Below are 12,995 nucleotides of genomic sequence, written 5' to 3'. Positions count from 1 at the left end.
GCCTCGAAATGGATATCGGAGGCAGGCACCTCGCAACACGCGTGTTTGTTTACATATAGCTTTGTGACATCAGGATGGGCGGTGTCGGGAGTTCTGCGATGATAACCTCGTAATTTCTCAGCATTTCTTAAGGTGCATGGAACATTTTACCATTTTGATTTTACCAATTTAGTGGTGTCAGTTAGTCACGGATATGTCACAGTAAGTACTAACCGCATATGTTTTACATACGTTCACCTATTTTGCACACAGGCAGTCGATCATTGTGGAAAATTGTGTAAATATTTATTTTTATTGAGAAGTTCCAAGTGCCTGTACTTTCAACAGTCTTGTACATCAATGCACGTGCGTTAAGAGCGACAAACAACACAATTTCATCTCTGTTATTGTTTACGCCGGAATGCGTGATTGATCAAGGAGTGGGTGCATGTAAGAGGGAGACATTTTCTTTGGGGTTCCGAAAAACACAATTCCACTTGATAATTTCATGGGCCATTTCAATTGGAAGCTCTGCATAATGGACCCCCAACAAGCCCTTTGACTGACTAGTCAAGATCTCTCTTATTTAGCCGCCGATAGTTCTTATTTAGAACAAAGTCTTCATTGTTATCTTTTAAAACTACAGACCATCCGCTGACCGCTGTGTAGACGTGCGCCGGGCCTCGAATTTGGCGCACATCTCCACTGCGGACAGCGCTTAATACTTAAACATTCCCGCGGTCGCGTGCGCATATCCCGTGGAACTGCGCGTCTCATCCGCGTGCAGCGTTCAGGATCAACATTCAACAGCAAAGCTGTGCCACGCAATCTTGTATCATGTCTCTCTGGATTAGCTTCCCCGGGACTTTGACAAAAATAGCTGATGCCATGTTAGCAATTATTGACTAGATTTTACCTCTGCTCGGCTACTTTGCTGCGCCATCACATTCCTACTGAGTAATTTATAATTCGCTTTTGCTGTCTCAAAAAACTGATGGCAATATATGCAACGTTACAATAGCTAGTGTTCTCTGACCCATTTCCATTTTTTCCCTTGGTGGTGCTGGGTTGGAGGGGGCAGGCTAAATTTAGGTAGGCGGAGTAAATAAGGAAAACCAAAATTTGAGTGACAGTGTAAGTCGTTTATAGTGGCCCATGCAGTGACTTTCGGAGAACTGAGATTATTATGAAACTACGACTTGCAATATATAATAATGCACACTGGACTTTTTGATATATGCATTTATACTATGAAATTGTAGTGAAAATTCTTAGCTACAAACAAATGTCAATTACTCTTAACATTTGAAGATACAGGACTAATTGAAACCTCCTAAATGTAGAAGGTTAATTGGCGTTTTTCTTTTCTTTTTGTATAATTTCTACAATTTCAAGTGATTTGGGATCGTCTAAACCTAACATTTTATATACTGCAATCCCTAGAGTGCATGCATGATTTCGTGATGGACCTGCCAAACCACTAGGAACCACCCTCATCACCACTTATGTGCAGTGTCTCTAGAAGCAAATTGTTCACATTGCGAATGGGAGACTAACGATTGATGGGCGTGAGGTCTATTTTTGTACAAGGACAAACGGAGATACATAGTGAAGCCTTCGTACGTCATTTGCTGGTCATTTTCAGACTCTCACGATTATAAACAACGAACAAAGTTGTCAGTGGGACATAACGGCTAATGTGCCTTGCACTGCAGGTGGCTGTATTTTATGAAACGGCGAAACGAACATTTCACGGATGCGTACGTACCTATATGTGATGTAGACTGTAGAGAATATGTAACGAATGTATGCAGCTTTCCTGAGGGAAATTATCGGCTTTATTGCAAAGCAACCACGGGAGCATTAACGGTCTGTGAGTAATAGAACTGAGGTGCAAAATGTTGAGCAATATACTCTGCTTAATCGGCTCTCTTGCTCAAAGAAACTAATTAACTGACATGACGTTTGTAGTTCAGTTTCAAAATCGCAACGTGATAGTATAGCGAGAACAACGTAAGGGCACACATCACTTCGTAAAAATATCGAAGCGTCGATATATCAACGTTTAGTAAAAAATACGTTGACGTAGATTAAATTTATCTTTAACACACTAGGTACTAAATTATATACCCAATAAAGATTTTACTGCATTACAGTCGGCTATTCAGTCAATGGATATCAACAGGAATTCAACAAAATCACTCGCGCCAATATAGCTACGTGAAATATTTTACCAATAAATACCATATATTGGTGGTAGTGATCACTTCACACCAACAATATATCGAAAAAGAACATTTACATGTTCTATATACCATATTGATACCAGATACACATCCATCAAAAGCTATGGACATGTCACTACGTTTTCTACAAGTAAACGGTGAACATCAATGTAGAAGCTAATTAACAGTTATTAATTTGGATCTCTTGGATAAAACAACTAACATTGAAGTAGCACCGGGTAATGCTGATATGAGTTAGCCTCGCCTCCACTTTCCCACGCTAACCGCTACAGTTCTGCCTACAAGACGAATGCACAACACTTAGTGAAAGCAATCAACTCATTGACACAATTAAATAATCTAAGTCAGTGGTTTTTAACCTGGGTTCGACCGAACCCCAGGGGTTCGGTGAGCCAGTCTCAGGGGTTTGGCGGAGGTCCTCCGAAACGCATTAAAATTTTGCTAGAATTTGCTAGAATTTTTATTTTTTGTTCATTCTTTGCACGCTTTCCAAATATAGTCTTGAATGTTGATGCAATATGTTTTATTTTTGGATTAATTAAAATTGATTAAAATTGTGAAGGAACATGATTGATCATGATACTTGCAATGCGTAAAGTTCCTAATCCCTCTAAGTCCCACTAAATTCAATGAACACATATCTCCGGGGGGGGGCACTCCCATTGATAACGGTAATGGGGTCGTGCCGCTGGACAGGGTATATTTTCCGAACATCATTATTGGCACAGGGTTATCTAGAAACCCAGCAAGCAAGCTGATATTGGCCCAATATCGGCAAAAACAATATTAGGCCAATATTGGGAAAACAATATTGGGCCAATATCACCAGGCCGATATTGAACCAATACCTCCCTATATTGACAGGAGGACAGGACATAACCGAAGTGTGCAATATTGCAACAGGGTATATTTTTTTGTACAGTATATTTGGACAGGGTGTATTTCAGGGGGCAAAGCGTTTTGCGACAGGGTCAGGTTTTCAAAGTGAGGCACCCCCCCCCACACACACACCAAGTTACGAGGCGAGTGCCCCCCGGGACATATCTCTGCACATAGGAAGGGGTCCAAGTGACACCATAGGACACCTAAGTACATATAGACCAGAGATTTTGAAACTATAACAGGCGACTGTATTCTGCATACAGCTGATAAAGGACATCATACTGTCACATACAATAATCTTAGGCTTACATCAAAGAGCCTATAATATTGATGATCAACAGGCGCGCGAATCTATTTTGAAATGTGGGGGGGACACCCGTAGCGAGCACGCGAAGGGGGGGAGGTCTGGGGGGCCCGTCCCTGTGCAGACCCCCTCGGAAACCCCCCCCCCCCTCGTACACGCCCCTGCACACACACAATTTTCGTAATCTTATCACAAACCAAATGCATGTGTGTGCTGGTGTCCACATGCAGTCATAAAATCAAGAAAACAAAAAGCAGAAAAACCAATAATTTGGTGTTGAGGCTGATCACAAAATATATTGGTCCGTTATTATTGTTGGTCCAGTCATATCATATATGCATATATCAATTTGCAATGAAAATTACCGATGCTCAGTTAAAACTAACCGATGCTCAGTTACTCAGTGTCCTCTTTGCGTGAATAAATATAGCTTGTGTTTCCAGCTTAATCCTTGAATCAGTGTCTAATGTGAGTGATATCTCCTAAACTTTCATAAACATACTTTCTCTTGATGATTTCTGCATAAGAATTATTTAATATAAGAAAAAAAACGTGTTAAAAAAACGGTACTAAATTTATCAAGACACATTTTTCTTAAGTTGTGCATGATCATTATTATGCTCTCAAATGCACTTGAATAAAATGAAAACTGGCAATAACAAAAAAAGGGAAAGAAGCCAATCGTTGACGCACTATCACACACAATAAAAAGGTTCTCACTTCACAAACACACACGCACGCACGCACGCACGCACGCACACACGCACACACACACACACACACACACACTTACACACAAAATCATGGTCATCCAAAATCGTGGGGGGGGGACATTTGATATGATGTCCCCCCTCTGAAAATTCGTGGGGGGACATGTCCCCCTGTCCCCCCTCCCTGGATTTGCACCCCTGATGATCAATATAGGCTCTTTGTTTACATCAATATAAAATCTCGTGGCAAATCTTAATCTCAATCCACTACTCACAAAATATTATATACACTGAATAGTAATGAATATATAAGGTATACGTTTCTTTGGCAAAAATGATACTTATAACACCGCAAAATTAGTCAAACTGTCTGGTAGGTAACACAAACTTGGGTTCACACAGGAGGGTGAGGCATTTGGTTGTTGGCATCTGTTTCATGCAAACTACCATTCTATTCCCATTTATAAGCAAGCTATATTTAGTGCGTATAGCATCAATAGCAATCGCGTTAGCACAATAAATACCATTCACTGCGCCCAGGATCATTAGACCAAGTGCCAATCACACCAATTATTTTGCAACTGCGTCACCAGTCCGCCAAAACGTGTTAACGCACCGGCACAGCGTGAGAGCAAGCGATCACAGCACCGGGAAAGTATTTCTCAACTGCAGCTTCGTGCCTCTAACTGACGTGCAATATTGCTTGATGCCCTCCCATGCAGACCGTCGTCTGCTTTTACATGAGTCGAGTCAACACCAAGCATACTTCCATGCAAGAACGCGCGTATCACAGCAATGGGAAATGCGCAGTACACTGTCATCATCTAACAGAATAACTTAGAATAAGGAATAAATAACCTTCACAATTTCTATACCGAACAGACGTGTACCCGCTGCGAATTCATGGCATAGGAAAAGGGAACCAATATATACAGAAATCATGCACATAATACATACTTGGTAGAAAATAGAGATAGATAAACAACAGTAATTCAACGTACAATTAACTCATGCAAGCCACCTAACATGATGGCAATACATTTTTCATTATAAGTTACTGAGTAATTGAGAAGAAAACACCAGTTTATGGATAGTTGAAAACTTTGAATTTTTGAATTTCATGTCGTAACATATTTATACTGATGTTTATCGCTATCACCACATAAACATGTCACATGTCTACATACACACTCCTTCGAGAACTCAAGCGTGTAGACAGAAACACTGAGGAAATCACAAGCAAATGGTGACACAGTTTTCCGTCAAAACAACAGGATTTGAGTGTAAGTATCAAGACCTTTCCACAGTGGTAGCGACAAAGTGGCGTTGGTTTCTCTGCAGAGATGGGCATATGGAAGTGAAGGCATCAACCTGCGTTCAGTAACGGGGATAGGGTCGTGTAAGCAGCAACAGCATAAATACGTACACTGCCTACATAATCTGATCGTTATCTCCTGAGAATTTGCATATTTTATATTGCACTTTAGTACTTTTAACGGGAAAATGTCTTAGCTTCCTTGTGCTCACATGACTTGTGAGAAATCACTGCAGACGACGTCACGAAATATTGAACTAAATGATATGATAGACTACAGAAAGATTCAACAATCACAACATTTTAAATTTGCAAATACAATAATACACGTTTTTCTATGACTATGCATAGAGCATTTCATTAATTGACAATGGAAATATAATTTACACCGATCTTCTACCATAAGGAAGGTGTGATGTACCTTATATCACTAAACCGTTTATTTGCTACATTCAGTAACAACCAAAATTACCCTACATGATTTTGAAAATACTATATATTACGAAATCCTTTCAACTTCACGTAGCATTATCTGATCAACTGCAAATATTGATATGATTGTTACGTGGACAGTAGTCACAGTACTATGTCACAGTATGTGCTTTACTATAACTCGGGCACTAAGCATATGACAGACGTGCCTCGGACACTACTTAGAATGATTTCCCACAGTCAGATGAGCAATGATTCACACGGTCAATATCTGTGGAGAAACTGAGCTGCCATCTAGTGTGCACATCTCAAACCAATCTGCGGATCTCCTCACCCTCAGTCGGCTCCTTAAACAAGAGCCCATATTTAGTATAGCGGTTAAAACATTTCAGCAACAGTGCACCATGACGCTTACGGCTTAGACACAATAATGTAACCCAGCAAGAGTAGGGTTACAACGCGAGCGTATTCTTTTCTTTGGAGGAGCCCCTGAGTGATTCACTCAGGGCAGTTTTATGGAGCGTTTTTCGAGACTAGCACTTCCAAACTGGGTTTATTCTAATCACGAACCTTTCTCCGCTATCCTGGGACCTACTATGTATCACAATACTCTGTATTAAACTAATATAACCTGTCACAAAATTTCGAAGCGACGAGCGGCGATATTTCGAGCGCCATTTCTGTTGACCTGTGATGCACACATTCCCAATGCGCATAGCATTCGGCTAACTTCGGCTCCTGTGTTGCCTGACATGCTGGCTCTGGTGACGTCATGACTGACAGCAGGCATCCCATGATACATTCGATCTTGGAGCCGAAGTTAGCCGAACGCTACGTCATTGGGTTAGGGTTGGGTTATATTAGTTTAATACAGAGTATTGTGATACATAGCAAGTCCCAGGATAGCGGAGAAAGGTTCGTGTTTAGAATAAACTCAGTTTGGAAGTTCTAGTCTCAAAAAAGCACCATAAAACCGCCCTGAGTGAATCACTCAGGGGCTCCTCCAAAGAAAAGAATAGGCTCGCGTTGTAACCCTACTCTTGTTGGGTTCCATTATTGTATCTACATGACGCTTAACAATTCATGATGGATAGTGATAAATTGACATACTCACCAATGACAGAAACAGTCACGTGACACGCTGAAACTGCTGCTAAATTAATTTCAATTAATTTCAATTAAGAAATTGAGCCGATATATACATAGCAGTAAACCAAGCACTCACCGCTTTCACCGGAGTGTTTTCGACGATGCTGTTGCTGATGTGGAGATCTCTTACAGAGACTTCACACCATGCTACACCTGCTCCAGCCCTGCATGTACTGATGCTGCAGACAAGCTCCCAGCTACAATAAATGCAAACAGAGAATGCCTAGCCCTCACACAAACCACACACACAAGGTGACTGAATGATGACATAACGAGAGAGTAACAACATGAGTGATAAGCATCATCCTAAAAATGGATGAAATTACCTTTTAAAATAACAATATGACAACTACTTTCTAAAATATCATCGTAGCCACGGTACCTTTAAATATCACGACTACCCTATGGTATGACTATGGCAAGCTGCCTTTCACAGTTAAATGACTGTACCTTTGTGATGATTTGAATAGGTTACCAAGAAAGGAATAATCAATACTTCTTATTCCCCAATTAAACGAATCATAGCATAGAATTAGGAGAAGAGGTGCCATCTACTTGGACCTAATGTATCACGATGCAGTGGTAGGCTACGACAAAAGTGGAGAAAGGATTTTTTTAAATGTCTCGTGACACTATTGTCACGCTCACCTGTCGTTGACTGCATCGTACGCCTCGACGCTGTCTAGGTACTGTGACCCGTCGTGACCTCCGACGGCGTAGATGCGACCCGAGAGCGTCGCGACCCCCACGCCGCCTCGACAGCTCGACATCGACGCGATATCGCTCCACGAGTTCGTCTCGGTGTCGTACCGCTCCACGGACGCCAGCGGCGCGTTGTCGTCGAAGCCGCCTGCAAGCGCAGGAGATACGAGTGATGCGTGAACCGACTCTTACAGCGGCGCCATCCTATCATCATGTCAGCCAGCATTTATCTATCATTACACGTATCTGCTAATCCGTCAATGCGTCCATCTACTAATCTGTCAATGCGCCCACCTACTAATCCGTAAATTCACTCATATACTAATCCGTCAATGCGCCCATCTACTAATCTGTAAATTCTCTCATCTACTAATTCGTCAACCTGTCCATGCGTGTCCCGCCGTACAGTCCAACAAAAGCAATGACATTCCTCTGTCCTTTCGTCTAGCTAGGCTACCACAGGTAAGCTGACCGGCTGGACGTGACGTGCACACGGCTACCACAGGTAAGCTGACCGGCTGGACGTGACGCGCATACGGCTACCACAGGTGAGCTGACCGGCTGGTCGTGACGTGCATACGGCTACCACAGGTAAGCTGACCGGCTGGACGTGACGCGCATACGGCTACCACAGGTAAGCTGACCGGCTGGACGTGACGCGCAGGCAGGACAACAACCAACAGGCACGTAGAGATGCCTGCTGAGCGTACCTAGCACGTAGAGATGCCTGCTGAGCACGGTCACTCCGGCACCCGCGCGGCGCGTGTGCATCGGCGCGATCTCCGTCCACTTGTTCAGGTGCGGGTCGTAGCACTCGCAGGAGCTCAGCGACGACATGCCGTCATTTCCACCGCACGCATACAGCAGACCCTGCAAGCGAGCGGGGGAGCGTAAGCGCTAATGATGGCAACGTACGGCGCTACGGTGATCGAACACGTTATAGGTATTAACAATACGTGTTAACAAAAGAAAATGCAACTCTCGAGAGGCATTTGTGCGTGCGTGCGTGCATGCGTGCGTGCGTGTACGTTCGTGTATGTACGTGTAAGTACGTGCGTGCGTGCATGCATGTGTGCGTGCATTTCTGCATGCGTGTACGTTGTGTTTTTGCATTACTTACTTCTGCCGTACACCAGTTAATGATAATACTACACCACGTTATACATACACGATTACATCAGGCCACTGCCACACTACCATTCAGCCGTCTCACCTTGAGGGCAGCGACGCCGACGCCCCCTCGCGGGTAGTTCATCGAAGCCACGAAGCTCCACTGATCGGACTTGAAATCGTATCGCTCGACGGCGTTGTAGCACTGGTTGTCGTCCAACCCACCCACGGCGTAGATCGGGCCGCCCAGGCAGCCGACCGCGATGCCTCGTCTGCAATACGGTGAAAGTTCGCTCTGTGCAACGACTTCATTTACCAACTACGACAACGCTGGCATAGGCATAGGTATCCACTATTCCCAATAATGATAAATAAAAATCAAACTGAATCTCCTTTTGGTCCTAAACAAAGTTGGCTGTGTAATTTCTCAGAATTTCTCAAGGTGCATGGAACATTTTACCAATTTAGTGGTGTCAGTTAGTCATGGATATGTCGCAGTATGTACTAACAATAGATATATCACATACGTTCACCCATTTTACACACAGGCGGTCACTCATTGTGAAAAATAGAAAAACGATGATTTCTCCGTTTCGATTTCTGACATAGTAGCCGATGTATAAATGGATATTTCTCTGTGATTACAACTCGGATTAATTTAATTTTACACTCGTTTTAATGGTAACATATTTCTGTAAAGAAGTGCGTCAGGCATTGTTATTAAGTGCCGTATTTTATTAGTTATGCCTCTTTATTCGCTAAAATTTTCAATTCTAGTCACAACCACGTCTGTGGCATTTCCAAAAAAAATCCCAGAATAGTATCAAGATAGTATCTATAAGATAGTAATCGCCATTGAAGCATAAATGTAAACACAAGAAGAATAGTTTAGTACTCCTAATTGTGTAAATAGTAGAAGTCCGTATTGGAAGTATTTTCTCATTCTCTTATTTCACTTATTAGTCCGTTCCAGTCAGGGTGACCCATACACTAACATCGGCATTAAGGATACTCTCCACCTTTTGCACGGGTATTGCTCTAGTGAAGATTAAACGTTTATTGGCAAATGAATCAAATCAATCACTTGTTTTATTTATAGAGGAGATATATCTCCATGCTCAAGCCAAAAAATTTCATGAAATTTCCAGCACCTAATTATGTTACCACACAAATTTTGAATTTTTATGTAAAAATGGTATTTTGGATATTTCTCAACTACCAGAAAGAGTGAGGATACAAAATTTTTGCCACATGTTAAGCACAATATGGACCAAAATAGTACGTCTGGATTTTTCTTTAATTTTCATATTTACCGAGAAAACTGGAAAAAAAACTGCTTAAAAATCAAGTTGTGTGTTAGAATTGAAAATTTTAGCGAATAAAGAGGCATAACTAATAAAATACGGCACTTAATAACAATGCCTGACGCACTTCTTTACAGAAATATGTTACCATTAAAACGAGTGTAAAATTAAATTAATCCGAGTTGTAATCACAGAGAAATATCCATTTATACATCGGCTACTATGTGAGAAATCGAAACGGAGAAATCATCGTTTTTCTATTTTTCACAATGAGTGACCGCCTGTGTGCAAAATGGGTGAACGTATGTGAAATATCTACTGTTAGTAATTACTGCGACATATCCATGACTAACTGACACCACTAAATTGGTAAAATGTTCCATGCACCTTGAGAAATTCTGAGAAATTACGAGGTTACCATCGCAGAACGCGTGAACTCCACTCATCCTGACGTCACAAAGCTAATATGTCAACAAACGCGCGCCTACTACAGTAAGGTGTGTTGCGAGGTCTTAGAACTATTTTGGGATACTTGTTGGATCACTAGCAGATGTACATGAATGTACATGAATACATGTAATGACAGCTGTAGCAGGGTTGATGCTGAATGATACTGGCTTAGTGAATATCATGATTGTATCATGTCTCTGATGTCATAATGAAGGCAGCAGCTGCTTACTACACATGTACGCGGGCAAACAAAACGCTCTGACAGTTCACATGTACCGTTATATGGAGAAATGAGCATGTACACAGGTGGCACATAGTGTTAGCCATCGAATAAAGTTGAAAATGAAAAATCGGTAAAAAATTTTCCTAAAACCTTGAGACTATCCTTAAGGTGCCACAGTAAATACAACCATTGCGAGGGTACATCCACTTTATTGGCATGAACCCTGTGGCGATTGATAATGGTGTAAGAATGCAGTACCTTTGACTAGCCATGCATGCGAGAGCCTTCCACAATCCAGTCTGTGGGTCGAACACCTCACCACTACTCAGATGCTGTTTGCCATCATGGCCTCCTATTGCATAGAGCTTGCCTGCACGACACCCGCGCAAAGCAAGAGAGAGAGTTAGCACATCACTTCGAATCTTGGATTTCAAATTTTAATCCTGAATTATTGATTTTCGCTACTTTTTACCTGTGATATATATTTCATTTATGACATTGTCTAACAGTATACACAAAAAATATCACTATGGAGAAGCTTGGAAAAATAAATACTAGGAATTACTCGTTTAACACATTTCGTCATCTTTTTGTTTATACATAGACACTAAAATGGTTATATGCTCCAAGAATCTCTGAAAAGATCGCAGATATAGCAATCATATTGTTACATGTAATTTGAATTGGAAATATTTAACATATTTTTAATAATTTTGCTAATATATAAATCTGAGAATCTCCATCATTTCTAATGGAGAGGTAATGCATGAATCTAATGCATACAATGTGAGTAAAATTGTACATTATTTTAAGTTATTTCCTCAACCACAACAAAAGAACAACGCAGTTCCCATGTTCGCTCTTACCGCCGGCTGCGACGACCCCAACGTGGCGCCGCCTGGTGCTCATGTCAGTGACCCTGACCCACGTATCGCAGCGCAGGTTGTAGCACTCGATGCTGCGGAATGGGTCACCAGACGCGCCCCGCCCGCCGACACAGAAGATCACTCCTGCCATGCACGAAGCAGAGTGTTGGATAACGATGAGTTCCCGTGATGCAGGGTCATTAGGTAACATCGTAAGGTTAACGACGATGCAAGTGAAAACAATGATGAAGGCTAAATGAATAAATGATAATAATGCACGCGCACGTTCATCAAATTTATCAGACCTGCGTCGAACAGAAAATGACTATAGCTGTCTCGCTATTAGAACTATTATCTTGGATTGCCATTTACGACTGCACTGAACGTGCGCATGATTAATTAGCTCCTCCTGATTACCTGCGTAACTTTTCCTGGGTTTCGTTCTGTCGCCTAGATGTGGTCTGGACGTGGTAACGACACCTGACTGCACCAACTGATAATTCTTGGCTTCGTCGAGGTAGTCCCGGCAGGTGTGATCCTTCTTGAGCAATTCCTCCAATTCTACCTGTAATCCAAGCCAGTAGATCTCAATGTACACAACGCAGATTATATTGGCTTGTTTCAATACAAATAGTTTTAACTTTTAATGTAATAGCATCTATATTACATCACGTATAATGCTACTATTATACAATTATAAAACACATACTATCATGGTATGTAGGCTATGGTTTGGCTGTAAACTGCATGCTAATCTCTCACTACTACCAGCGTACAGATCTGGTACTGATTACATACATCTATATGGGTTTCTTATGAATACTATCAGGAGTATGCGAATGATGATGATGGTGATGTACTGACTCATGTATTCATGATATTATTTTTACAAGTATTACTATCGATAAACGTATCATTACCACATGCATGATATAGTGAGCTGGAAGGAGAGGCAGCCGAACTCTGCCCAAAACGATGGATAGGAATTTCTTGCGCACGCTTGGATCGTGGCCCATCCACCGCATCACTGCTTCATAGACTTCTATCTCTGCAACACACAAAGGAACACGTTCAAATCCACCAGATTACTGCCTCGTGTCTCTAACAAGCCTCGTGTCTCTTCTCTCCTCCCCTCCCCTACTCTCCTCCCCTCCTCTCTCCCCTCCCACCACCTACCCGAGGGCGAGTTGAGATCATCCGAGCGTATGATATGTACGAGGTGCATCGCCGACATGTTGAGAAACTCCTCCCCTCCTCTCCTCCCCTCCCACCACCTACCCCCCGGCGAGTTGAGCTCATCCCAGCGTCTGATATGTACGAGGT

General features: G+C 42.1%; 1 protein-coding gene across 1 annotated transcript in view; it reads right to left on the bottom strand.

Annotated features, from left to right (window-relative positions):
* Positions 1 to 5,878: 5,878 nt before the first annotated feature.
* LOC106805545 (kelch-like protein 8) overlaps positions 5,879 to 12,995 on the bottom strand; it is a 12,814-nt gene continuing 5,697 nt past the window's right edge. The window contains exons 4-12 of the mRNA XM_014807186.1: positions 12,593 to 12,720; positions 12,090 to 12,237; positions 11,673 to 11,816; positions 11,065 to 11,176; positions 8,933 to 9,101; positions 8,430 to 8,589; positions 7,666 to 7,867; positions 7,094 to 7,214; positions 5,879 to 6,215 (exon numbers count right to left, since the gene is read on the bottom strand). Of these exons, the coding sequence (XP_014662672.1) occupies positions 6,177 to 6,215; positions 7,094 to 7,214; positions 7,666 to 7,867; positions 8,430 to 8,589; positions 8,933 to 9,101; positions 11,065 to 11,176; positions 11,673 to 11,816; positions 12,090 to 12,237; positions 12,593 to 12,720 (1,223 nt within the window). The 3' untranslated portion in view covers positions 5,879 to 6,176. The remainder of the gene's footprint in view (positions 6,216 to 7,093; positions 7,215 to 7,665; positions 7,868 to 8,429; positions 8,590 to 8,932; positions 9,102 to 11,064; positions 11,177 to 11,672; positions 11,817 to 12,089; positions 12,238 to 12,592; positions 12,721 to 12,995) is intronic.

The sequence above is a fragment of the Priapulus caudatus genome, unplaced genomic scaffold (genome assembly GCF_000485595.1).
Source record: "Priapulus caudatus unplaced genomic scaffold, Priapulus_caudatus-5.0.1 Scaffold6, whole genome shotgun sequence".
NCBI lineage: Eukaryota > Metazoa > Priapulida > Priapulimorpha > Priapulimorphida > Priapulidae > Priapulus > Priapulus caudatus.
The sequence above is the reverse complement of the archived record's forward strand: the minus strand, read 5'-3'. Positions and strand labels throughout refer to the sequence as shown.